Source organism: Nipponia nippon, unplaced genomic scaffold (genome assembly GCF_047370975.1).
Source record: "Nipponia nippon isolate SJK-2023a ecotype South Korea unplaced genomic scaffold, ASM4737097v1 scaffold_6, whole genome shotgun sequence".
In the NCBI taxonomy this organism is placed as follows: Eukaryota; Metazoa; Chordata; class Aves; order Pelecaniformes; family Threskiornithidae; genus Nipponia; species Nipponia nippon.
Genome location: NW_028262380.1, coordinates 82,064,880 through 82,091,767, shown reverse-complemented (window position 1 = coordinate 82,091,767; position 26,888 = coordinate 82,064,880). Strand labels below are relative to the sequence as shown.

General features: G+C 48.2%; 1 protein-coding gene across 3 annotated transcripts in view; it reads right to left on the bottom strand.

Annotated features, from left to right (window-relative positions):
* The window catches only part of SLC4A4 (solute carrier family 4 member 4), a 183,554-nt gene that overhangs the window by 118,253 nt on the left and 38,413 nt on the right, over positions 1-26,888 (bottom strand). For all 3 annotated transcript variants that reach the window (XM_087737167.1, XM_087737168.1, XM_009463608.2), the window contains one exon: positions 23,907-24,086. In XM_087737167.1, coding sequence (XP_087593293.1) covers positions 23,907-24,086 — 180 coding nt within the window. The remainder of the gene's footprint in view (positions 1-23,906; positions 24,087-26,888) is intronic.

Below are 26,888 nucleotides of genomic sequence, written 5' to 3'. Positions count from 1 at the left end.
ACTTCTGGGATATTTCCCAAGTTCAGAAATACCAGTGTTAGGATTTTGTTTCCAAGACACCATGTGTCAAACAAAGCGTTGCTCGCTCTCTGCTACAACACCCTATCTACCTCCCTCGCCAACAGGCAGGGCTTTGGATATCCCCCTGGAATTGCTGCCTCCTCTTTCTTCCTCCCACAGACTGACCCAAGAGAGACCCAAAATCCCTCCCGAGACCCCCAGCAGGTTCACCACCTCTCTGCTTTTTCCCCCCAAAGGCACACGCCGACGCCCACAGCAGACGGATCACCTGCAGAATCCACATTTATGACGGAGAGAAAGGCAGGAGCTACCGGCACCCCTTCTTGCACAAACCCCGCGGGAGGATGTTCCCTCAGACCCCACCGCTTCTACGCGGGCATACGGACCGGTCACCAATACCACCTAACGCTGTCCTGCACCCATACAAAGGTCTCGAGCTCTCTTAAAACTCGTACCGAGGGTTGTCTCTTCTGACAACCTGAAGCTACGGTGGTAGCGGTGTCCAAACGACCAACCCCTGCCAGAACCGAGCCATTGACAGCAGCGGCTCCTACGCCTAACATGTCCAAATAAAAGCTGAGCAGGCAAAAACTTTCCGGCTTTCCATTTCTTACAAGCGCCGAGTTAAAACGCTTGCAAAAAAGCACAGCGTCACCACCGCTTCCAAACGCTTCAGACGTGTACAGGCAGCAAGTGAAACCGCTAGCAATAAATACCATAGGCCTGACCCACGCAGACCCGCAGTCCAAAAAGATGTAAAATTACAGAAGGTAATCAAAGGCGAGGCCTGTGGCTGCACACGCTGTGATCTCAGGCTTAAGCAGTCGCCATTTTTCAAGGCAGACAACAGTTCGTAAATGTTATTCTCACCAAAAAGGATTAAAAGAAAAAAAAAAAAAAATTGCTTGCTGTGAAAACCAGAAGGAGCTTTAAACACTTCTAAAAAGCTGCGCATGCTAATAAATATTTCACAAGGAGGAAAACTTAGGTCATTAAAACGCAACATCTGTTAACGCTAGTGAAAAGCAAAAACGTACTGATTTTCGCAGCAGCGGTTCAGCCAAAAGAGAAAGCGGTGAGGAGAAGGCCGAGCCTGGAGCGAAGTCCCTGAGCAGGTGACTCGACTTGTGCAGCCGCTCAGGCTCTCACCGCCGAGAGGAGAGGTAACCCCAGCCCTCGGGGCTTCCAAAGCTCTCCCCGACACCGCGCTTCCAGATGAAACCTCAGAGCAAAGCAAAACGCTTATTTCCAAAACGCGCCCAAGACCGGCAGGCTTCAGACAAAAAGGAAATCAACTTCCCAAGTCTCCAAATTCCCGAGTAACCCGAGAGTAAATACCGCACTTGTCCGTTTAAAGAAAACGGGTGAACGGAAATATCAACGCTTTTTCTGGTCAGTCTCAGCCTCCCAATCCAGAAGTTGTTATAAAATATTCCTTACCGAGGGTTCAGAAATAAAGAGCCCACACAAGCACGTATCAGTGGTGCGCGTACGCATTTGTTAGATGAAGTACTAAGCAGCATTCCTGCGATCTCTAAACCCACAACCCCTCTTCTCTCCCAGACAGCCATCTTCTCTGTAACTCATTACATGTGGATATTAATATTACTTCATTTTTTGATAGTTCTTTCTACCTTCAAAGCCCTTCAATTCGATTAAAGCAGCCGCATTCCCTTTCTGACAACAGGAACGAACAGGTTCTTCCCCAAAGCATTACGCTGCCCTGCTCACTTCTGTGCCAAATTCCTCGGCAAAAATGGCTATAAACATAGGAACTTTGATCAATAGGTTTTTGGCCGTTAAAAGTACGCAATAACCTCTGTGGAACGATGAAGCAACTACCCTAGTATTTTTCCGTTTTTAAAAAAGTGTACAATTACGTTAGCCAATGACAAAACTGTGAGATTAGTCACGGGACGGTACTGAAAAGAGTCCAGTCACAAACCTTAGATCAGCTGTAGATGTGAAGAAGTCAAACTAATCATTCTCCCAACCCCAAAATAACATTCAGTTGCACTCGAGGGGTATCTGTGGTCTTCCAAAACATTCGGAATTAGCCACGGAGAGAGAATTAAGTCGCCTAAAGGAAGGTCTGCTGCTGGTGCAGAACGGCAGCTTTGGAAGAATTTAAGGAATGGATGCGCCAGACTGTGTTTTACTGCAAACCGTCTCTATCCTCTCCTCCAGGAGGGCAAAGAAAAACCCCGTAGGTGGTTAACAGGTATTATATCTACTTTCAGAAAACTAAGGGAAAGAAAACACATCCACAGCTTCCCAAAGACAGCCAAGTTTCAGTTATGAGCCTACAGCTCCAACTGTTGTGAAATATGGGATGTCCTGAAAGCCAACACTTTCCACGGACGGTACCAGCTGCAAGCTGTTAACGGCGTTCAAGCCCTCCGCAGGACTTGGCTTCTCCGTAAGGAATTAACGAGGAGGCAGTTCGCTAAAATCTCTTTTGCTGTAGTGACTGAAGAACGACGTTACGCAAAAGCAGGGTAACACGACCTTCTTCGTTAGCAAACCTCACCCAGTTGCTGCCTTTATCAGCTTCTTAATATTTAACCCTCCAATAATTAAGCAGCACCTGTCACTCCATGAGCACAAAAAATGCTTTATATTCTGCGGGCACAGGTTTTGGACAAAAATCCACATGTGTTAGCACTTGCATGAGGAAAAAAGAGCGTATTTTGAGCTTGGAAATGAAAACTGAACAGAAAGGAAGCACGGAGCAGCGTGAAGGCAGCTGCCTGAGGCAGCTCTGGCCACCAGGGTTAGCAGGGCGGCAGGGACCACCACCGCCCGCTCCCGCCAGACATTTTCCGTGGGAACGTCAGCGCACGACCTCCCAGCGACGGGTGGGAAGAGGCCTGGCTCACTCGTGACTCAGGGAGAAGGTCAGCAACTGCAGCACCGCTTCCAAGGGGAACGCGGAGCTGCTCATCGCCCTCACCTCATCCGACTCGGGAGAGAGCCCAAGCCCACAGGGATCTGGCCCCCAAGTTTCCCTTTTTCACAACAGGGAGAAACTATGAAAACACCTAGCATTCAATTTAGTGAGAGCTCACCTGGCATTAAGTAAAAATAATTGGGAAAAAGAGAATCCTCCTCGTAAATAATGCTGGGAGAAAGCCCTTTTAGGTTACTCTGCTTACCAAGGGAGAGCAGGGCGAGCTATATAGAGCGCGCTGGCAACTTCCCAGCGAAGGCATAGCTCTGCTCATCCTCCCAGGATCAGTTTACAGTCAGCTCCGGCGAGGGGGGGAAAGCTCTCCGCAGAGCCACGCTTCTGGAAACCCGCACGGCTCCAGGGTCATCCGGGGTGGTGGGTAGGAGGCAGGGCACCGACAGCCAAACGCCGGTCCCACTCGTGCTCCGTTTCTCCCGCTTGTGACAGAGGAAATTCTTCTTTGGTTCTAAAACCCTGTGGTCATTAGAAAGCGAGCTAAAGAAAAGGCGAAAGGACGGCGAGATCCATACCAGAAATAGTCATTTGGCAAAGCCGCGCGGCTTGCGTCATCCCAGCGCGGCAGAGCGGCCGAAAGCGCTCCCTGAAAGCTAGCCCACTCCTAGGCTTCCCCACGTAGACGGAGCAGCTCCAGTTCGGCCAACTATTTATATCAGCAATCTGCACAGCACTCCAACAGATGCTTAGCTTTAAATATCGATTTAAATCTCCTTGAAAACAGCCAGGCTAAATATATGCTTTAGGTTAAATTTGTTCCTCGGCGCTGTCCTCAATCACAGCCCTCGTTCTGCCCGCGCCGCTCCCATAGGTGCCGACAGAAGACGCGCTGGCAGCCTGTCCCCGCGCCCCTGAAGCCCCTCCGATCGCTACGGCAAAGCTCGACCAAGCCCTAGGGGAAGACGATGCCGGGACGCTAGCCCTCTTTCCGTAACGAAAGCTCCAACGATCAAAAAATGCTCACGTTTAACCCCAAATGTGGTTTTGTCTGCAGTTGGAAGCTTCTGATTTATTGCCAAAACATTAAAGGAACCCACAAGACAGAGAGCAATCTCGTTTGGAAGGCAAACAATTAATTAAAAAATACTGCCTGTTTTACATACACATGCATATGTATTTTAGGTAGACCAGGTAAAAGAATTGGAAATCTTCCCTTTCCACCCCTGAATAGAAGTCGCACTGACACAGCTGGAATGAAAACCTGGTTCAGGTTAGTAAAAGGACTGCGGCCCCGCTGATGTCGATAGACCCCAAGGCACGCTGGTCGTCCCCCAGACCTTCAGCAGTCCCCCTGTTACCTCCTTCTCGTACCCCCGCTATAAGGCTACCCACGCAGGACATCGCATCGCTGGTGGGAGCTGCAAGAAGCTGCACAACCCTTGCCACCAGCCCAAAGGAAAAGCACCAAAATGTCCCACTGAAATGGGACGTTTCACTGGTTAAATGAGGAGCTTAGAGCGTGAGCTCGATATCTGAACTATACAGCTGACAAAATTTAACTCTAAAAAAACCACGTGAATAATTTAAATCGGCATATTCTGTGGTTACACAGCCGTTTCTTTTGCCTCCAATTAGCAAATGGGATTCTACAAGTCTACAGTCATTTATATGAAACGGTCCATCCCCAAATAATCCCCGTTCCTTGAAGCAGACGTGAACCAACTGTTCTGGATGGCACTACTTTCCTGCCACTAGGAATGCGGAGTATGTTTCAGCCCAGCTTTAATGCAAAGCCTAGACTAATCCCCCTAGAGAGCTTTAGCTAGACTTTGCCAAAGGAACAATTGTTGCCATTAAATAAGTTCATACTGTTTGGTGGTGAGCATTTTCTTTCTGCAGAGTGAGCTCTTATTCCCACGATGAAATGCATGCTGGAATGAAGTCACTTGACTACATTTCTTTTTTTCTATAGACTCATCCTTCTGAAGTTTCCCATCCTAGGCAATTTACATAGCAACAGGCTGGAACAAGAAAACCATGATATACAAAGTAGGCAGAACAAGTCCCAGACAGATAAAGAGAAACCCAAATAAGAGCAAGTCCAACAAAACGGGGTCAGACATGTTCTCTAGGAATACCCAAAGCGCAAGGAAGAGTCAGCGCCCAGCTGAATATTCAAGTCAGCACTTTACCTGCAAGCACGGAGCCAGGCGCAGGCTTCCTCTTCTCGGCAGCCTCTGGAGCCCGACAGACTTGCGAGATGCCCCAGAAAGCTTTGAGAGGCCCAAGGACCAAAGGGCCAAAGCCACACATCGAAAGCCTCCCACGTCCATGAAACTCTTCCCTAGCCTCAAAGTCTCCATCGCCTTCATGGACTTGAAACCACACGGATTGGTGCAACTTCTATAAGCACGTCTCCTCATCGGGAGCAGATCTACCCCGTCCACGTAACCGCCCCCCAAATGCCTCCCGAACTTTGTGGACCCCTCGTTTGCCATCTCCCAAGTTTATTCTTCCCACGCAGCGGGGACGAGCCAGCCTCACCGTCACCCGCAGACCCCCGTAACCATGAAGTGTTTGACTCCGAAATACAACGGCTGCCGTGGGACACGGTTACCGCCCTCTTTACCGAGACACCGCCGCTCGCCTTGCACACCACGTTCAGCCCTTTTAGCGCGAATTAAGGTGCAAAGTCACCGCAAGGACGCGTGCCGCAGCGCTGCCCGGCCGGAGCAATTCACGCCCATCTTGGTTTCAGACAGGGAACTCGGAGAGGCTCATCGCCCTCCGCTCCCGTACAGCTCGTGGAGAGAGACTCATTCATCTGGACTGCAGGCCACGGCAAAACCTTAATTTAGCATCTCCCAGTCTGTGTGACACCTATCTCTGCCCAGATTTGGTGCAGGACACTTGGTAAGTGTCTTGATCTCTAAATTTTGTGTTTTCAATATAGCTTTTCTCACCTCTCTGCACAAAAAGCCAAGCACACAAAGTTTCACTGCCTACAGCGAACTCTTCCCGATTGCTCTTTCCCGCGAGTGCTGTTATTTAGCGTGCGTCCTTCTTTTTTCCTGACTGATGATTCACATCATAAGAGCTACTTATCCATTTTAAAAACAAAAAATAAAAATATCCCCCCAAACCCACAACGCTATCAGTGCTCTACAGCCAAGGACCACGTTGTCGCCGTAGCACTGTAAACTTTTGTCGTTATTTGCTGTACCGTGTACATAAAGTCGATCTATTACGCGTATCGTCTGTCCCCCGTATCAGACCCTATTTGCCCAGCTCCCACGGGGCCAGGCACTGCGAGACACGTTCTCTCGTGATGGGTGGCTCTCTGAATATACAGCTGACTCACGGTGGAGCCTGGCTCTTCCCTTTTGTATGGAAACAGGTCTTGATGCCTACGCTTTCTGCTTCGTTTCGACCTCCCAGCACCCCTCCACTCGCCACTGCTTTTACATCAGGAAAACTCTTTGGTTGCAAGGAGGCGAAAGCGCTGATTTAACAGCCGCAGCCTTCTGCTGCCGACCCCAGGTCCCCCTAGCACAAGTGCAAGTACAAAATAAGGACACACGCTTCACCTAGCAAAAAAAGACTCCCACGTAGCTTCAACACAGAGGAGCCAAGTTATTCATCAGAGCCTGAAATCCAAGCCTAGTAAGTCATATCGTTATGAAACCGCTCTTGGAGCATGAACACAACAGAGAGTAACTGCTGGAGGTCTCCACAGATCGGGATGCTCAAAATGCCTCTCCTTTCGTGCACAGCCACGCAATTCACAGGGTATTATATACCCATAGCTCAGAGCTAAATCAAACACCCCTCCTCAGCTGGATGAACTCAGTTCCCATTGCTATATTTAAATATCAAGGTCTCCAGTTGGAAGCAAGACTTGAACACAAGCCCAACACCACATTCAGGTTGAGACTAGTCCATTCATAGGTTTCTTTACAAACAGAAGGAAAGGCTCTGCTGATTTATGCATACTTTTATTTCCATTTAACTGCTGAGGTCTACACTACTCTTCCAGTAAGCGTACAAACCATAAGGCAAAACGCACCAAAGGGGATCTGCCTTTTTACAGGCATAAATCTGGCGATACAAGTACAAACACATCTATAAAGAATCGCTTACATTTCCGTTAACATCTGCTTTCCTCTTCAGCTTTCAGATGACCAAGCTCTTCCCTACACATAATTTTGATGTACTTAGCATCATTATCTTAAAGTTCACTCAGCGGGTAAGAAATCAGCAAATAAATCCAAGCAAAGACTCTCCCCTGCTTGAACAGACGTTGGATCAGGATTCCAAGCCGAGCAGAAGAGCCCACAGCTCTCAAAGCTTCCGTTTCAGATATCATACAATTTATTTTAATGAATATACCATTTTGCTGGGAAATGGCTGACACTAACAAAGAAGAAAGGAAATAATTTGCAATGATTTATGTACCAGGGCTGAGGCCTTTTCCACTCTACCTGGTTTATTCTTCAGATTTATGACACTGAAATTCCAGTGTCGTTCCCCTTCCATTTCCTTTGGTGGTGGTTTTTGGCTTCCAGTCCTTCGGGTCACAGGTGAAATAGTTCATTTTGGCTTATCATAAAGTCCAAGAGATAAAAGAGTCAGAAGAGATAAAAGAAAGGCAGTTCTTGCCTCTCAATAAGTTGTTGGTTCTTCAAGCCATGAACGCATTCGCAACACAGCATCTGCTCCAACGCAACAGAAACTTCAAAGCAAGTTCACCATCCCTAAAATAACCCTGGCAGAAAGAGAAACCCAGGAGCGGGTCCTTGGACATGACCCACAGCTGCAGAAGACTCAGCCCCGATAGAAGTCTTTCCTCAAAAGCATTTGTAAGGGTATAATGAAGCTTGGGTTTTGCGAGTGATGACAGAAATGTATTTATTTCAGGGTTCACGCTTATGCAAGCTAGAGCTCCAGCAAAGCACACACTGGAGCGATATGCCGTAGGGAGGTAGAAAGACGTCCGCTATCAGCAGAGTATTCTGTATGCGATTGATTTACTTTTTATTAACACTCCCATTTTGTCATACCAACCTGCTGGCATCTGAGTAAAACAGGTTTTTGGCCTCGAGATCTCTGGTTCGCCCTCCACACGTTTCTTCATCATCTCATTCCCTAACAGCTTCCTTGCGCAATCAAAATTATCCGCATTATCTTTGTGCCAGCCCGATCTGGAGGAGGAGATAAATGGGGGGGTGCCAAGAGAAGAAGGGAAAGGGCCCAGAAATGAGTGGTATTAGGGAGAAGGGAGCAGCATTGCGGTTCTACAGACAGCCTTGCACCACTCACCACGATTTTGCTAAAACGTCTATTGATCCTGCTCATCCGATCAGCATCTGCTGCCATCCAGAGAGCAGCCATCCGTGCACTCCTTTCCCAGACCCACGGTCCCAGCTGGAGGAGGTCAGTAGGTGACGGGCATAATTCTCTGCACCTCTTGGGACGAGAGAAGGCTCGGGTCCATGCCGTGGGGAGCACTCGGAGAGCCCCTCTTTTACCCATCCCTACCCTCCAACACTTGCCCTGCAACCTACGTTTCAGTCCCTCCAGAAGTGGCTAACCTGCCTTCTTCCTAGAGCAGAAACAAGAAGTTGACAGGCAAATCTAAAATAGCTCTGCTGACGGATAAGCAGACTTCAGAGCGTGGAAAGAAAAATAAAAAAAACGGACACTAGCTTCAAGAATAACTAGACTAAGGATCAACGTTTCAAATGGTCCCAATAGGAACAGTTCAATGAGATTCCCAAGTGCCAACAGAAAAACAAAGTAGGGCTTAGAGAAGGAAATCCAGATGTTGGTTGAATTTGCATTAGAGAATTTTGCACAGAGCCTACATCAAGATGTTGAGCTGGCACAAGGAACAAGATCTTTCCAGCTCTCAGCTCTATTTCCAGCGTTCCCCGTAGCGACGGACCCCGAGCCTGCCTCGTGCCTCCCTCCATCTCAGCCTCAGTACCTACAGCCATCGGAACCCCCTTCCTTCCCTACATCTCTCTGGAAACCAAGCCAAGTGGAGAACCTGTAACTTGCCTGATCAACTCGTCCTCCAGCCAGTCACTTCTCTGTCTGGGGCGACGATGATGGAACAGTGACAGCAGAGAACACCCAACATACAACATTTCCACCAAGTTAGTAAGGATCTCCACGATAGCGCCTTTTCCTCCCTTTGTTAGTACAATACTTGCCACCCAACAGCATTCAACTCCAAACAGCATCCGTGCTACATACACCTACAAATACAAATATACAGAAGCGATGCGACGCCGCTGCTGAGCAGTTTGCCTGTTCATCAGTAAGACTGAGCCTCCTTGAACAAAGCCCTGCTTTCTGGTAAAACGTGAGTCAGAAAACCCACTGCACGAAACGTAAGGGGAATGTTGAAATAGCCACCAGGCTCAGTGGACAGGTCCAGTGTGTACGCTTTGAAACCCTTCAAACTCGTGTTTACATATACACAGCGAGAAACCCAGAGCTTTGGGATGCCTCGTTCCCACACCGTCCCACGGATTTGTGGAGAGTTTAATCCAAAAAGGGCAGCTTTACAGTACCAGCCGTCACCTACACAATTCAGCCCTCCTCAGCTACAGAAATACGTTTGGCTTAAAATCAAAATGCTTCTAAATGAGATTTTTTTTTTCCCCCCACATGGTAAATTCCTCAGACTTTTCTGTCCCTTAGCAGTTTCACGTGAACACAGAGAACAGAATTAGGCAAAGAATTAAGGTGGCTTAGGTAATTATAGCGGCACATGCTATCAGTTCAAGGCAGAAGATTAGCAGAGCGAGCTTCCAGTTAAAGGAGGTCTTCCCCCGTACTGCGAAAGGAATCGGCCTCTTTTTGGCTTTGTCCAGCTAAAAGACGAACAGCGTACCGTGTCGAAGTGGCAATGTATACCCTATAAAACTTCCCAGAGGCACTTTTTCTGGCGCTTAAAAACTGAAGAAGTTTCCAGACAAAGTTGAAGAGCCACTTTCAATCCACAAAGTAGACCGCTACGCACCCTGTGGCTTTAAACCCAACGTACAGTCTGTATTGAGTTGTTCTCCTCTACATCTAGCATGGCTGATAGTGTCACCTCTGGCCAAGGGAGATTTCCAATAAAAACTGCCTGGTAACGAAAAAAGCAGCAAAGACCATTCTTAATCAAGAATGGCTTACTTGGAAAGCTGTAAGCAAAGACGCGGTTAACCGAGGCAGAAGCGGCCAGGAAATGAACACGCTTGGTATCACTCACACCTACACAAAACGAAGGTGTTCCGAGACTGAGTCATCGCTTCATTTTGCAGGTCATTTTCTCTGTTCTGCCCAGACCACATTTATCACACGCACAATGCTCAATTCCTGTTATTTTATCTCAAACTTTGCCACTATTAATTCAGTATTAACCAGACGGGGTTTATCACGTTAACTCCCCTCTCAAGGGGAAGTTAGAGCTATAGAAGACTCTTAACTTTCACTCAAGCATAAAATATTTGTATCAGTGCTTCAAATTGAAAACTTAGAAGTACGGCAGGATTGTTAGGGTGTCAAAACCAGGAGGCCAGCTGAAACAACGCTACTTTTGTATTTGCACTTCACATTCAAATTCATTTTGTTATTTCAGGGGCATGGATTTTGATGTCTTCAAGTTGCAATAACGTAAGCGGAACCGCTCAACAGCTCTACCATCTATATTGGTGTTATTACCACGGCAATTTGCGTGCTTTCTTTTTTAACAATGAAAACAGCCGAGGCAGGTTTTAAACAACACCTGAAGAGATGACACTGTGCCTTTAAATGCACCGCCCCTGGAAATAATCCTCATGAAAAGCACGTTATCGTTCCTCTTGAGAAGAAAACGATCACCTTCATTCCCCCCTTCTTCCACTGCGGCGGCTGCTCCTTTCAGTCACAGCCAGAAATCTCTGCAAGCAGAAGTCAGGTCTGAGCCATTTTATCCTGGCCTCTGCACGGGTGGAAAATTCTCTCCTGTATATTCACGTTACTCCAGGCCCAGGCATGTGCGATGGCTTCACACGGGCACGTCACAGCGCTGATTTTTCTTTTAACTCCTTTTCAAACTGGAATGGCTTCTCAGCACCAGTCTGACTGCATCACAGCCAAAGGAACATTGAAACCCTAGAAATACAAGATGCTCTCTCAATCCCGCGCGACGCACCCCTGAGTCACTTCGATACGCCTTCGTAAGCCAGCACACTCTCCTGAAGTCCCCACCAGCCTCGACGCAGTTAAAGGCGACTAACACAAACACCAAATGACATTACCGCTACCTGAAACGATACACAAGCAAGAAATAAGTAAGCTTGAGGACAGAATTTCAGCCTACGCTGCTGATTTCTTTTGAGGAACCACGCACGGTTGCAGAGATCGGGCTGGTTTTGTTGGTGTGGCTAAACAGTCATTCATTTCTGAAGGATATTTGTGTGGCACTTTAGAGGCGGGGGAACGCATGGAAAAAAACTTCAATGTTGCTGGAAAGAAAAAAAGTTCCTGCTATTGGGGAAAGGAGCACGATGTTGGAAGCAAGCTGAGACATTCGGCCAGGGAAAGAACGCGGTGCACAGACGCTCGTGCTCACAGCAGCCTGCACCGCGACGGCTTGCGGCGTTCGGGACAAGAGGAACCCCAACAAGATGGAGCTTTCATCCCCTCGGCGTTCAGCCCCTTGTCCTCGGACTCTGGTATCAAGCAGAAGCCTAGCGGGGAGAGGTTCAGATGTCACAGCAGAGGAAGAGAGAAGGTAAAATCGGGGGAGCAGAGTGTGGAGCTCCCCTTAGGCAGGGGGCTTTCTCAAAGCAAAGGACTGGCCAGAGCGAGATGCAAAACCACGTCCATGAAGAGTGCCAACCAGAGAGGGTAACGTGGGAGACGCTGTTACAGTAGGATGAGATTTATTTTCACTCACAGGAGATCCCCGACATGACTGCCCCTTTGAAGACTTTCGACACCAGGCTTTCAGGACTTGCCAAAGGCGCACGGGGCAGCTGGTGGCCGGGCGAAGCTCAGACAGGTATGCACACGCGTTCTTCCTACGGGTACTCGACCAATGCCTACATTTAAATCAGACCTAACATGCACGTAACTTACTCAAGGACAGCTGCTTCTTTTTCCCAACCCTTACTCTCAAAAACAACTTCAGAAATGACCCTAAAGGGAAAAATCACAACTACCATACCTTTCTGGACAGGAAAAGAACTAACCCTCTGCACCAGAGGCACTCGGTATTTGCCTTAGCAGCCAGCACCGCCAGGGAAGATCGCTTTCTGTTACCGTGCATGGGAGTCTCGGCACACACCTACTGAGGGAGGAACAGCCTGGCCCTACCTTTTATCGCACCGACCCACAATCTCGACTTTGCAAGGGAATTAATAAAAAAAAACAACTTAGCTCCTTTCCCAGCTGTCACAAGCAAGGAATGGAAGCTTGGCAAAGACACAAGAGTTTTGCTCTGTGTCAGAATGAGATGTTAATAACACGCTTCAGTAATTATTTTAGAAAACATACCGAAAGGGGGAAAGGGAAAACCGTAGCGCGGGGGGGTGCAGGCAAGAGCAGGGGAGCATACTGGGCGGCGATGAAAAGCTGCACCGTTTGCTTACCTGGAAACAGGGAATAAAAAGCAGCTGCCTGCTCTGCTCAGCCCCCCGAGAGCAACTCGCCCGCTGACGGGCAGCCGCTGGCCCGCTCGCACGGATCAGCTCTCGGGACTGCCAGCCTTCAGCTGCGCAGCAAAGGCAAAGCAAGAGCGCCGGGCAGGTTAGCAGCCTTCTGTGCTGTAAGTCCGATTTCGGCCATGCATTTCCCTAAATAAGGTGGATGTTACGTGTAAGGGAAGTGCAAAGTGTTTTAAACAAACCTACGTGTTCCTAAGAAGCCCTTATGCGATCGGCATATGCATAAGTTAAAAAAGAAAAAAAACCCAACGCTTCAGTCAAGAGGTGTTGCAAAGAAAGCAATTTTTTTAATTAGCTGTCTGAGAAATATCCTGTACTCTTGCCAAGAAGAAAAAGAAAGCCTTTGCCTAGGGTGACGGTCACATCTAGACCCAACCACGTGCCTTCCTCCTGCCCGAGTGCTTCAGTGGGAGCTTGAGCCTTTGCACAGGAGCAAGAGCAACACCATCCAGACCGTCTCCCACCGCCGACAGCCAGAGGCATCAGTGGGTGAAAGGACGTTGGGTTTAGCTGCTTGAAGTACCTCCCTCCTACGTGGGTCTCTCCTCTGTCACTCCCACACCTACAAGAAGTCCTCCTAACTGCCCGTCAACTGCGTCTTCACGTAACCTCTCCTTACACCTCCTCTCCCCAGCTTTCCTCTGGAGTTTTTGAGGTCACGGCCTCTTCCCTGCACCCACCCATAAACCCAAAAATACCCATCTTGAAACCTAACGCAACTCCAGGTTTGCATCCCCCGCAGTGAAAGGCAAGAGAGCCTCCCGACCCCACAAAGTGAGGCAACTGCCAGGGATGCCAGGACTCCTCCTGCCTTAGAGGAGCCTGAGCCACTAGAAGAAGGTCCCTAGCCAAATATTCAGGGCTAGGACGCCGTCAGCATTACCCTAGGTAGTCAGATGTCCAGCCCAGGTAATTAGCGGTCTCTCCGTGCATTCTGCACTCTCTCCTTTGCAGGGCGAGAGCAGAGAAGGGCTGTGTCAGCAGTCGGTGCCCTGCCCAGCCGCAGGCTCTGCCCTCAGCAGGCACGGCTCGGCTCCTCGCCTGCACCCTTCCCGCACCCTTTCCCATCTACTCAGCCAGCTGCGCCCCAGCAGCCTCTCCGACGGGCCCCCAGCGATGCAGAGGGCATGTTTGCAATCGCAGCGGTAACGGTTTCCGCGTTGACCTCTGCAGTTGCACCGCCTGTGACCCAAATAACGCTACTTGCGGCGTCAGAGATCGGAGGGGCAGGAAAAGACATGCTTCAGCTGACCCCGCCACCTTGGCCCAATCCACTAGCCTGCTCTGCGCTTCTTGAAAACCCAAATACCAAAGATGCCCTTGCATTTATGGGAAACTCTCCCTGACCATCTGCCCTATGTAAAATATGAATATAAAACAATTAAGCTATTTGGTCATCCTGCCTGGTATTTTTCAAAGGCTCTTAGCACTGGTCTGCCATTGCTCTTACTGTGGTGAGCTGAAGCTAAAAGCTTCTGGAAAATCCCATCCCGCGTCTCGAAGAGCCAGGAAAGAAATTGGATTGCTGAAAAACCCAACAACGCTAATAGAAAGAGGGCTCTTGGCACACCCCGACTGCGCTGCATCTGCTCTGCTAAGTAGGTACGTTCATCTCAATCCTGCAGCCGTCTCTCGCTATTTATAGCCGCTAGCTTAATGAACTCGCAGGGTAGACACCAAGCCTGAGCCTTCCTAAATTGATGTTTAAGTATCCTCGCTGAATTAATTCGATCTCATTATGGATGGACTGTTGCACAGTTGGACCGGCAACTTCTGCTCCTCACTGGAAATCGACTGGGACGTTCTCCGTAATACAGGATCTCTTCCTGCAAGGCAGGCACTCTGAGCTGGGAAGCAAAACCAGAAATTTACTTCACAGTAAACCAGACCGCACATCAAGAGGTGGGAAGACCGTTTAAGGACAGCCAAAGAGATCACAAACGCATTTTTTAAGAGACGTACAATTAAATAGCCACCTCGCACTCAACTTTAAGACAAACAGGAGCAATCCTCCAAGTGTCCCAGGCACGGGCATGTCGACAAGCAGCCTCTGGCTCGGGCTGCAGGCAGGTTTACCTATAGATCGGGCACGCTGCGGTCTCCTCAAACGGCCGCATGGCTTCAGTAACCCTGCACGCAACACATTGCCCATCTTCTGCAGAAGTGCTCCTGAGAAGAGGCAATTTTGTGCTGGAGCGCCGCGAAGCTTGCTCTTCGCAAGGAGAGGCCTGCCAAATGCACTGCCCATGTCAAACAGGTTGCATTTAAAACTAGAAAGAGATGGTTTCCACACCGGTGGGCTCAAACTGCTTTTTCCACGAGAACTTTCAAACAGAGCCTTGTCTCCGTAAGCAAACCGTTCACAAGCACTGGTATTGAGCAAAGGGGCAGACGGGCATCGAAATACGATGGTTCTCAAGACATGTGAAGCACGAGGTGAACAGGTCGTAACCGAGCCACTGGTGGGACAGTTAGTGATGCAGAAAGACCTGCATGCATGCTCAGGTCTTTCTTTTCTGATAAAGGTCGTGCTGGTGAGTGAGAGGACGCAGCAAAAAAGCAGAGTAGCTTGGCCTCCGGGGATACCACCGTTCAGAGGTCCCGCACTCGACAGGCAGACGTTGGAAAACTATTTATACACACACACAGAGGACCGCTCTCTTATCTAGGCACTTAAACCCGCTAGAAGACCTGAGGAAAGGACCAAAAAACGTAGTCGTTACGCAAGAAGCAAACCATCGTGTAAAGGAAACTAAGGATACTAATGCCATCAACTTCAGGGGGCCCCACATCAACCCGAAGCAACGGACAAACCGTTGTACTTGGATTAAACACGAAAAGCCTCCACTTAAACAAATCAGCCTGGTGAATTCACGCTACAAGATTGCTCACCACCACATGCTTTATATCGCTAGGCGTTTCGATAAACCAAGCACTGATTAACCAGTTCTCAAAAAAAAACCCAAACCAACAAACAAAACAAAAAACCCACCGGTGCCAACGGACGTTGCAGGATCTGTCAGGTTCAGACAACTTTTTAGAGATAATTACAGTTCTCTCTCCATGCCAAACATCCTCCCGAGCACTACTTAAGTGCAGGTATTCGGCAGCACAGCCTTAGCACACGTACCCCAAAGTGACAGCAAGCTTCAAGCAAGCAGGCTTCTCTCGAGTTCCAGCTTTCCTAGCCCCAGCTCACACAGAACTTACTTTGGAGAGAAGGCTGCATTTTAAATTAGAATTGTTCAGAAGTGCATATTAACCCGTAGTGAGGGAAGACGCTTGGCCACCGTTACAGAGGGACACAGTGGTTGCCTACGTAGCGCATCTGATCCACCCGGACCAAACCTCACCTTCACTGGGAGGGATGCGCTCCATCCAGAATGACAGCAGAAGCCTCAAACACCACCTCAGTGAAATGACTCTGCTGCAAATGTTGTCTCTTTCAGCAAAATGCTCCTCCTAACCCACATCTGAGGGCTCAACAGAGGTTTTTTTTTTTACTAAAACATTCAAGAACTACTGCTGATGGGCAGGAGAGAAATTTGTCAGAGCAAACTGCAAACCTTTACAAACCTTTGATGGGATGACATATCACCCCTTCCCTCTCTCTGGCCATACGGGTCCTCTGGAAGCCACTCCAACAGTCAGATCCAGATTTTCAACCTCTTTTCCTCGTTTCTGGTTTTGTGTCCTGTAAACAGGATCGCAGCTACACCCTTCAACCGGTAAAGAAAACCGTCGGTAAGCTTAGCCCACACGTGACCGTATGCAGAAGAGCTGCAACCACCAGTGTGAAATGAAAGATGGCCTCAGCTCCCAACCGCTTAGCCCTCCTTTAAGGGTTTCCAAAATCTAGATTCTGCACTTACCTTTATCCACCTGCCAACATTGTGCCTCCTGCCAAAAATCAGGTTTTGCTCCCTTCACGGGTGCGAGCACTAAGAAAATTCTGTTACAACGTGCAGTTGATTAGTTTCATGGGCCCCTCCTTATTGCTTGTTGCTTTTGGGTCCCAGCACCTTGCCGAATCCACCGCCAAAGCTAAGGATCACCGTCATTTCGGAAGCCCAGCACTGCATGGGGCAGAGCGCCCTGAATGCCCATTTCCAGTAAACTCTGAACACCGAATTTCCCTTCCTCCCACTCCATTTTCTTAAGCGTTACGCTGAGTTTGGACAAATCTTTCACTTTGGCAACAACAGTTTTTCAGACCCACGGGCGGTTTTAACAAAAACACTCAGTAAACCATACAGCATTGCAGCAAGGCTCTACACCCCACAACTTGTGGGATACAACCTTTATACTTGGCCAACAGCAACAACATATCGTTGAAGGAAAAAATCTCGTCTTACAGCCCTTCAGCAAAGGGAACTCCCGAAGACTCCCTCTTGGTCTTTAAAGGCAGGGCATTTATGCATACAAATATGTGCTCATCTGCATGTCAAGTACTATACTTAGGATGAGGATGGAGACGTCCCGTGTTTACAACTGACAAGCAACGTCAGCAGGCAGCTTACTGCCCTATCAAAGCAAACTCCTTCTTTAGGCTATTTCCACGTAACATTGTTAAAAATGAAAGCGGAGAGCGGCTAAACAACTGGGGTTGTTTAGCCTGGAGAAGAGGAGGCTGAGGGGAGCCCTCATCGCTCTCTACAACTGCCTGAAAGGAGGCTGTAGCGAGGCGGGGGTCGGTCTCTTCTCCCCAGTAACAAGCGATAGGACGAGAGGAAACGGCCTCAAGCTGCGCCAGGGGAGGTTTAGGTTGGATATTAGGAAAAACTTCTTCACCGAGAGGGTGGTCAAGCGTTGGCACAGGCTGCCCAGGGCAGGGGTTGAGTCTCCATCCCTGGAGGTATTTAAAGAACGGATAGACGTGGTGCTCGAGGACATGGTATAGATGGACTTGGCAGTGTTAGGTTAACGGTTGGACTCCATTTTCCAACTGTGACGATTCTATGATTCTATGATAAAGTCAAGCAGCCACTGAGACTTTGTGCTTCAGAGAAGACCTCAAGAACATAAGACGCTGCGATCCACGTGCCTATTGCCTTCTTTCCATCACTTGTGAACGAAGGCTCGCACCCTCCCCGAGCCGTCAGGCTGCGTTAACAGCTCTGCAGAATGGTGCAGAGCAGAGCGGAGGAGCGAGCATCGCTTCGCACGAACGCGGGGCACACAAGTGCCATGCCCGCGCCTTCCCGCCCCTGCTTGTCAAACTGAGAAAAAGATCAAGTGAAAAGCAAGCGATGCCTCTAGTTATCTTCCTGAAAACAAGGTTTGAGGATGTTTATGGCCAGCTAGCTTTAAAATCACTCCAAAGAACAGAGAATTTTCAATCTCGTTACCTCTGTTACTAGCATTATTTTTGTGATTATTTTGTGTAAAAAGCCTTAGGGCTTGAAATGAGGTGCAGTATTGCAAGTCATTACTTTACAGCTTATCATACTGGTCCTTGACTACACATGAAACTCCCCAAGATATTTTGGAAAGGGACAGGTATTTATTATTTTGGGCTTCTTGCTCTCCATTTGCTTGGAATCACCTTTGCCTGTAAGAGGACTTTTAACCCAGCCGCTGAATTCAGAGTCACGAATACACACAGACCGTTTCCTACCTTCCCGAAACCATAGGCCATGCACAGACCAACTGAACAAAGATGAGAATTTCCATTCTGTCAAAGAAGCGCACATTTTTCTACTTCTGTTTCTTCCGACATGATAATCGCTCACATCAGCCCCAGTCTGTACCCCACATCCCAGGCACTTCTGTTCTAAACGCGCTATCAAGAGTTTCAAAATAGATTTCTATCTCTGTTAACGTGTACCTTCTGCGTGTCCTGCGTGTCTACGGGGCACCGAGCTGGGCCAGCCCAAGGACGACCCAAGCAAGTTCTGCACAAGCACAGGCATCTCTGCGGAGCACCTCATACTGCTCCGTACGTCAGCACGGTGTCTGCACGCTGCCTGCTACGACAGCGCTTACCGAGAGACGCGACTTCGTTGGGTTGGAGCCAGGGAGGTGAGCCAAATTAACTTGGAGGGCAACCAGGCAATGAGAAGAAACCCCTTCCCAGATCAAGCAGAGATGCATTTCCTCATGGGAAAATCTCCCCGTGTCTATAGTAAAGAACGAGGAAGAGGGAAACGGATTCAGATCGCAGCCCGTCCCAAAGCAGAAACTTCTCTCAGCCTTCCTTGTTCCTCCCTTGTCTCGTCCCTTGCAAGTAACAGCAAGCTATACCACCCGCTTCACATGGAGACAAGCGATCGGCCGACCCGAGGAGGCCGAACCAGGCTCGACACCTCCACCCGTGCCGCCGACAAGCCTCCCGCGGCTTTCCACCATCACCTCTCTTCTCCGGCCAGCTGAGTCTTTCCTTCACCCCACTAAGGGCATTAACCATAGTTAACCACGGACCAATGGAATATGCCCAAAATACTAGCAGGTCAATACTCCAGCCATTAGCACTGCAAAAATCACCAAACCTTCCCTCTGAAAACCCCGTTTTACTCATCGTCTCCCAGTATGCTATCCTTCCCCTTCTGCAGTGCTCTGACAGCATAAATCTTCACCTGTTTTCCAACTCTTATGTGTGTTTTAGGCAGATAAGAAGACGGCATTTAAAGCCCACTTACTAATAATGCAATTTTTTTTTTTTTTTTTTTTTTAACCGCAAAAATACTTGTATGCCAGCTTCCAGGATGGTGCAGAATAACCACTGCTAAAAAGTATTTCCTTCTTACTGGTTGTAAGTGGAAAGCAGGGCCAGGCTGCTTAAAGGAGGTGCTTTTAGAAATAAGGTGCTGGGACACTTCATCTGGACCACGGATCTGCAATAGTCTGGGGTTAAGGGAAGCCGCGTTTCAGCTCGCACCGGCGTCAGCAGTCCTGCCTGAGAACGAGGGCGGGAAAGCCAATTTTCTCTCCGAGCGCAGAGACGCCCTGCAGGCCTGGAATATACTGGAAGGGCTCTGCCGAGGGAAGAGCGCCTTCGTGCCTCCTCCCCAGGGTCTCAGAGAATAGCCCTGTCTGGATTTCTGAAGGAGGCATCTTTCCCAAGCAATCATTTCCTTAGGATAAAACATACCTGTACGTGTTAAATTTCCCTAACTCGCTCCAGATGGGAGAGCTGAAGGTTGTTTATAAACTACCAGAGTTTGGCTTGTTTGACTGAACTGGATACAGATTAAAAAAAAAAAAAAAAAAAAAAAAAAGGATTGACATTTCCAGGCTGCACCAATTCCCAAATCCAGAAGCACAGCTAGACCAGTTTTGAACTGGAACAAAACGTTTACAGGGAAGGTTTGCAATTCTGGACCTGTTTACTCTCTTGCCTGTATCCACAGACATGTTTCATCAGGTTCGTTTGCTGTGGGACAAGCAGCTTGACCTGGTGAGTCAAATCCAGATGTCGTCAAAATCTGACTGCAGAGTTTTCACCAAAGAAGCTGAGAAATCACCCTCAGGTGAGGTATCTGGGTTCAGGCTTTACGGTCCTTAGGGACAGATCAAGAAATAGAAGTGATGTATCGCATCAAAGCTGGCTTAAGCTTTCTACTCAGTAAAAACAAAGCTCTTGGAGTAAGGGAGACGAGCAAGTCGTTTCCTAAACTTCTAGGAACTATTTTAACAACTATGTTGTTGAAGATTTTGCGAATCAAACTTTAGATGCTTGTCCTTATATTTGAAGAAGAAATAAACTATGAATTATATACAAGCTGAACCGACAGTGTCTGATACTTGGCCAAGTGAGTAACTGCAAAAATCAACAAAGAGAAGGAGCTATGTAAATTCTTGGTTTTATAGACCCAGATGCAGCGTACCTTTCCTCAAGATGTTTGGGTTTTCTTCATGTAAAACTGGGGTTTGCTTGTTTTAAAACATGGTTAACAAAACAGAATATAAGAATCCAAAGCCTTCCAATTCTAAGGCAAAGACTGACATGTCATCCAGTTCAGTCCCTTCATCTCATCGTTAACTACACAAACAGCACTTTCACTTCATTACCTCATTAAACTTGCAGACACCTACCACCTCCTCGGCAGCCTGTCCGAAGGCAGTCCCCTACGCGTGACCTTCACCACGCAGTGTTCCTCGAGCCTCGGTCTCTGACGGGTACCTGAAGCACGCGTGAATCCAGTCCCTTTTTTTAGCGGCGAGCGCAGCCCCTGGTTACAGCCAGCCGTGGCGCAAAGCGGCGTTACGCAAAGGTCATTAACGCACCTGCCCCAGCAGCCCGTAATCCTGGGGACTGCAACACCCTCGCTCTTCTATTCTTGGGTCTCTTCACGAGAAAGGTGCTGAGCTGCGTAAGAGGGCACAGCGGGCTCAGGATTTGCTCCTTCCTTGGTGTCCAGCGCTTTTTTTTTTTTCTTTTTTTCTCCTCTTCTGACGACACGGAGACGCTGCGTACCCCACACGTACACCCAGCAAGCCCCTGCGGAGCTGGCCTGGCTCTCACAGTGCAGTCCCTTCATAAGCACCCATCCCTGCAAAACGACCTCAAGCACGTTAGACTGACGCTCGCTCTCTGGTTGTCTCCACACTCTGCACTTCACTTCTTGCTCCGTTTCCGTTATTTTTTTCCCCCCTTCAAAGAAGAAAAGCAGAATCCCAAACTCCCTCCTTCCCGGCCACAACGCAGCCACTTCTCCACTGGCACCCCTGCTCCGTAGCAAACGCCTTCCCTGTCCCAGCCCACCAAACCACAGGGTTAAGTCCTAACGGATCCTTCAGCTTCTTACGCCACCTACTCTCTACCGACAGCTCTCTCAAATATATCTAAGATATTCCATGCCGGCTTTCTCCCAACTGCATTAAAATTGCTGTTCAAAATTCCCCAATTCCTTGTTTCCAATATTCTTAGCGCTCTTTTGAAACTGAATTTGAGCCACGTACCCCTAACTCACAATTCACAGATGAAGATTAAAAAAACAGGGTTATAACTGAGATTTCTTGCCATGATTGCCAGTAATGAGTATCGGCCTACGCTGGTGAGGTGCTTTTTTCTTTGTCTGAAGAGACCTGGTCTTCTCTTGGACACACTTGCCGTAACTAGGAGTCAGCACAGCAGCTGGATACGTGGCACACGTGAGCCGCTCAGACCCTCAAAAAGCCTTCGCCACGGTTCCCCTAAGAGACACCTAAAGCTGGCACCGTCTGAACACCCAACCACTGTCTCAGATCAGCAACCAGCTAAGAGACAGACAACGAAATGGAAATACAGAGCCATTTGTAAATGATGGAGAGCGTCAAAAGCGGAACGGCACAAATTTCTGAAGGAAGCCTGGCGTTACTACGTGCGCGGAGCTAGAGAAGAAAGGGTTGTTAGCAAGCAAAAAAAGCGTAGGGAACGAATAATTCAGGTCACCTACGAAGAGAAGAGTTTCAGGAGGGAGAAAACCTGGGGAGATGAGGCAACATGTAATTCAATGTTTGGAAATTCAAGACAGTAATCTGAACTACTCCTATCCCTTACAGTGTTCTAAATTACCCGCGCCAGCTTGTAAAAAGATCTGGCCACCAGCGCAAAACGGCAAGTCCCTGCAAGAACCTGGTAAAATATCTGGATACATGAGACGGTGAACAATACAAAAAAAGTTACAAGTGCTGTAGCATGAATGCTACGGCACGGGACACCTGGCGTATTGTGTGGTATTTAAGTGATCCCATTCCAAAAATACATAGTGCAAAGAGGTCAGGGTGGAAACGTCTATGGGAAAATTCTCAGATAGAGAGAGATGAAAAGACTGCACGTTTTTACACGCAGATAGACAAGAACATACCAACCTGTACAAACGATAGAGGGAAAAAATACCATTAACATTTGCTCAAATTACACAAAACAGAAACAACGATGAACGAAATGAAAGGTAGAAAATCAAAACCTGATGGAAGCAATAGGTTTTCAACCACGGGCACAATTAGCCTGTGGAAACGATTCCCCTAGGGTATCGATACATCCAAAAGCCAAAAAGGAATTTCTACAGATCTGGTCACTTGCACACCAAAGAAGAAGAGAGAAGTAAACATAAAAATTAAAACTTAAAATATCTAGAGTTCTTGAAGACAGGTAATTATATCTTTCGGTGTAAAACCAACTCCTGGTTTCTGAGTGTCGACGAGAAAACCTCCTTGGGCCAACCAGGGACCTACAGCCAGGAAGAGCAAATGGACTTTGTGGCTTGCCTTCCTCTCCAGTTGCTGCTCTCTTCAATCAAAGATCAGGTCGTACAACTCCTGCTTGCTTCCCCCCCCCCCTCCCCCCCCGCACACAAGAAACGTTTTCTCACTTATGAACGAGTTCTTTAATGAAATCCAACCATCTGGACTTAGCCTCAATAATCTGAGCTACATCATATCCCGGGCTGTTCTCCGATATTGCAACCTCGTTAGCTAAATTGTCCCCATTTTAGCAGGCTGTCACCATCTCTCTCCCACTTCTATTTAAGCAGTCATCCCCCAGAGTTCAGAACAAGCTTGTGGCCAACAGAGGAGACGGCAAGAGGAATGGGACTTCGTGACAGTCTCCTACGATGTTACCGAAGAGCTGCATAGTGGTGACACTAGATAAAGATCTCTCTCCTCTGGCTAACAGTACAAATGGAGGCACAGGGCATCCAAAACGGACCTCATCTGCCTATCAAAATCCAGATATTCAACCCCTACAGATACTCAAACGTACGGTAACGCTACGTTTTATTCTTCTTTTTGTTTGCAAAACTTAAACCTGGTTAATTACTGAAGGGAAAAGACTTCTTAGCACCACAAGTTATTGATACAACGAAGCCAAATCCCAAGCGGCTATGTTGCTCACAGTCTATAGCAGCAGTCTTGGTGCTTCTCGTCACCCTGCCCCAATGAGGCTGTTCCTACCTGAAACTACAGGTGCGTGAACTCTAGAGAGGGAGCACACCCCGAGAGTCAGGGCAGAAGCTGCAATAGATCTGTCTGGGCATCTACTCCGTCTTTGAGTTTCTTTGCTATCTCTTTTAACACCCGTGTCAAACTGCTTTTTAAAACTGGGCCTGTTCCTGGCTGGCATTAGCTCAGGAGCAAACTCGGGTGATGCAGAGGGATGACATGTCTGCTCCAGCCTGCGCCTTTTCCAACCCACGGCAACCATTCGACAGCAACTGATTGAGTCGACTCCGACCCTGCCACCATGAGATGACTGTTTTCGTGGATCCAGTCTCCTCCTCCGCCATCAGATCAGGAGCAGATCACTAGACAACAGACCGTTATAGTGAGCGACAACTGGTACCAGTACTTACTGAGCGGTTTAAGGATGCTGCTGCTTGTCTCATCAGCGTTTTCTACGTCTGATTTGTCGGAGTAGTTCTCAGAGATTTTCTCCTTTTCTTTCTTTTCTTTGTGCCCAGGTCGTCTTCTATGACGCCTCCTTCTCCTATAGCTCTTCGGCACGTGGACCCCAATGTAAATAGTGTGATGACCTAGGGAACACAAGCACAGCAAATATTAACTTCGACTGGGTGTAGTTTGTGCCTCACCGGCCAGTACACTTCATGCTGCTTTTCGTTCCAACAGGCGAGCGAAGCATCTTTCTTTGCTGGCCTAACATTAATTAGCACGGTATTTCTTGTCTCCAAACGTGAGCTAGGAGCTCTTTAGCTACCGTTTGGAAAAGTATTTTTGTACGATCATTTCTGGGAGTGCATGCCAGTGCAGACTCTCTGGTAACTATTCTGTCCTCGCGACTCATTTAAAAATAAAAATAAAACCCACAGAAGGCCATCGTACTCATTCCGCAATATTGAATACAATGCTCTTCAAAAACACCTACGTTAATTTTTCCATTTGTTTTACCAAATACATTGGCTAGACTTAACGCCTACCTCGGGCAAACTGATCCAGCCTAATTGAAGAGCTTAGAGCAACAAAATTGACATCGCTTGACTACATAGGCCACTGTGTAACAAGTGTCAAAGTCCCGTTAAGGTATTTTTATAACTCAGCAGATGAGGAAGGACTGCTAACGTTAAGTTACTGTGAACTTCTAAGTACTTGACACTTTCCAAAATAAAAATTAGGTAATAAAAGACTAAGTGCCAAATTTCGTATGCTGACTAAACGCAAAGCATGCCTTTCCCTTTCATATCGGCTTTCATTTCAAACGAACGCATTTCAAAGCTACACTTGCCAATTGTCGTGTCTTTTTGAGGAGTTGGATAAAAACGTTTTATTTCCACGGCTTTCTGCACTCCTACCGACTTGGGATAAATATCTTTCCTTGTGCTTACAGAAAGCATTTATATGCCTTTTTCCGTGCCCAGATAAGTCAGACATCTTACTGTAAGCTTTAAAAACAGCTCCTTCGATTTAACTCTTGACAAACGATAGCTTTATTCTGTGCTTTTGACCAAATCTGGTTTCCGTGCTCACATCTCAGCGCAGCCAAGCAAAGAGTTTCAGATAAACACACAGGCCCTATTACCAACCGAAGTACACGCATCTGAGCGAACGAGCCGCCAACGCGCGTAACAACAAACGTATTTCTGTGTAGGTACAGTCATTTACTCCTACTCGCAGCGGAGCATTTCTGCAGAGCCGTCCCCCGGCAGAGTCACTCTCTCGGTCACCTCACCTCCATCTATCCTTCGCGTACGCCTTGCATGAACGGGTGGCTATCAAAACCCCAGGCGAGCGTACCAGATGACATCTCCAAGAGAAGGCAGAGGCTGCAGCTTTTGGAGAGCCGCGCTCCAGCCTGCAGCACTGTCCCACCCCAGCTCAGTAACACAAGTCAGGCTTCACTTGATAAAACACTCACGCACTTGACAAAGTCGGAGAGAAAACCGGCCCTTGCCACCGACCCACCTCCGCCGATTTTCCCTCTTTACAGAGTAGGCGTTGCTCTTTCCTTGCACCTGGAAGCTGCACCCATCGTTACCGTGTGCTTTTCAGCAGCATGGCAAGGTTGCGGGTGAACCACCTATTTGCAGGACACGGGAAGCTGCTCTGGAAACGCCAGCGCGACAGGAAAGCCCGCGCCTGCGGCCACCAGCTAACTTCACTGCTGAACGCACACCTCTAATTCCTCATCATGATAAAGCCAACCTCTGAGACGGAACAACTGGAAATTTAGGCACCAAATACCCCATTTCCATCACAAATTGACTTTTCAATGAAAAACAACCCTGCGTTTGCCGTTTCAAATTCCACACGCTCTTGAGGCCAGCTGTGAAGTCTGGAGGGTCCTTCACCTTTTTTGCATGTGAATTTTCATACCGAAAGCATCCGAGGGCTTTTAAAAAGCTGCTTGACCGGAGCAGCCCTCCTTAATAGCAACTTTAAAAGAGCTCACTGAGTTCCCCCAGGGCTTTGCAAATAACGGAATGACGAGCTGTACGCAAGGACGGGGCCAGAAGCTTACGGAAATAGCTCACGCCCTCTGCACATGACGCTGTCTCGCGTCCCCGTCTACGCACATGCTCTACAGCCCAGCAAGGCTACTGGGGTATACAGACCTCCACCAGCAGCTCTTTTGAGAAGCAAACGCAGGGGACAAATTAGAAGTTTTCAATGCATGCTGTTGTTGAGTTACTTAAGTACAAAAAAGCATCTGGAAAAGGCTTCTTAAATACTGCATTCTTCATTCGCAAAGACCAACAAACTGAAAAGAAAAAAAATATTGTTCTCCAATACGATCACCTGAAAAAAAACGTTCATCCGCACACCGGCACTAAGGGTGACACATTTAGGCTCCAAAGCAATCTGTTACGTGGAAATTGTAATAGAAAGCAGGGGCTCATAAAGAAATTCCCTTCTCGCTCACGGACACGATGGTGTGACGGCTCCTGAGACGGCCCCGAAATGGATCACGTCGCCGGTCTGGTGGCTACAGAGCTACGGCAAGCTCCAGTTTCTGTACGGGCGGTAACCATGCAGAAGACCGTACTAAATAAATAAATCAGATGTACAGATATATAGTGTCCGTGATGTCAAGATATAAACCAACAGCTATAAAGGGTTAGTGACAACCTCTCCGAGCGAAGTTACAGTTACTTTTTAGCCAGTATTATCTAGGTTGAGATATTACAAGTTCACCACTGCACGCGCATCTCCTGCTGCTGCTGGGTGACAACAGCGGTACGACGGCCCGGCACAGTACCGGACACCAACAACTTGCCATCTCAGGGAGCAGGACAAAAAAAGAAACAGAAATCCAGGGTCCAACAAGGTCCAAAATCAGGCAGTGTAACAGCGAGAGAAGAAAAAGGGAGCCGCATCCGCTG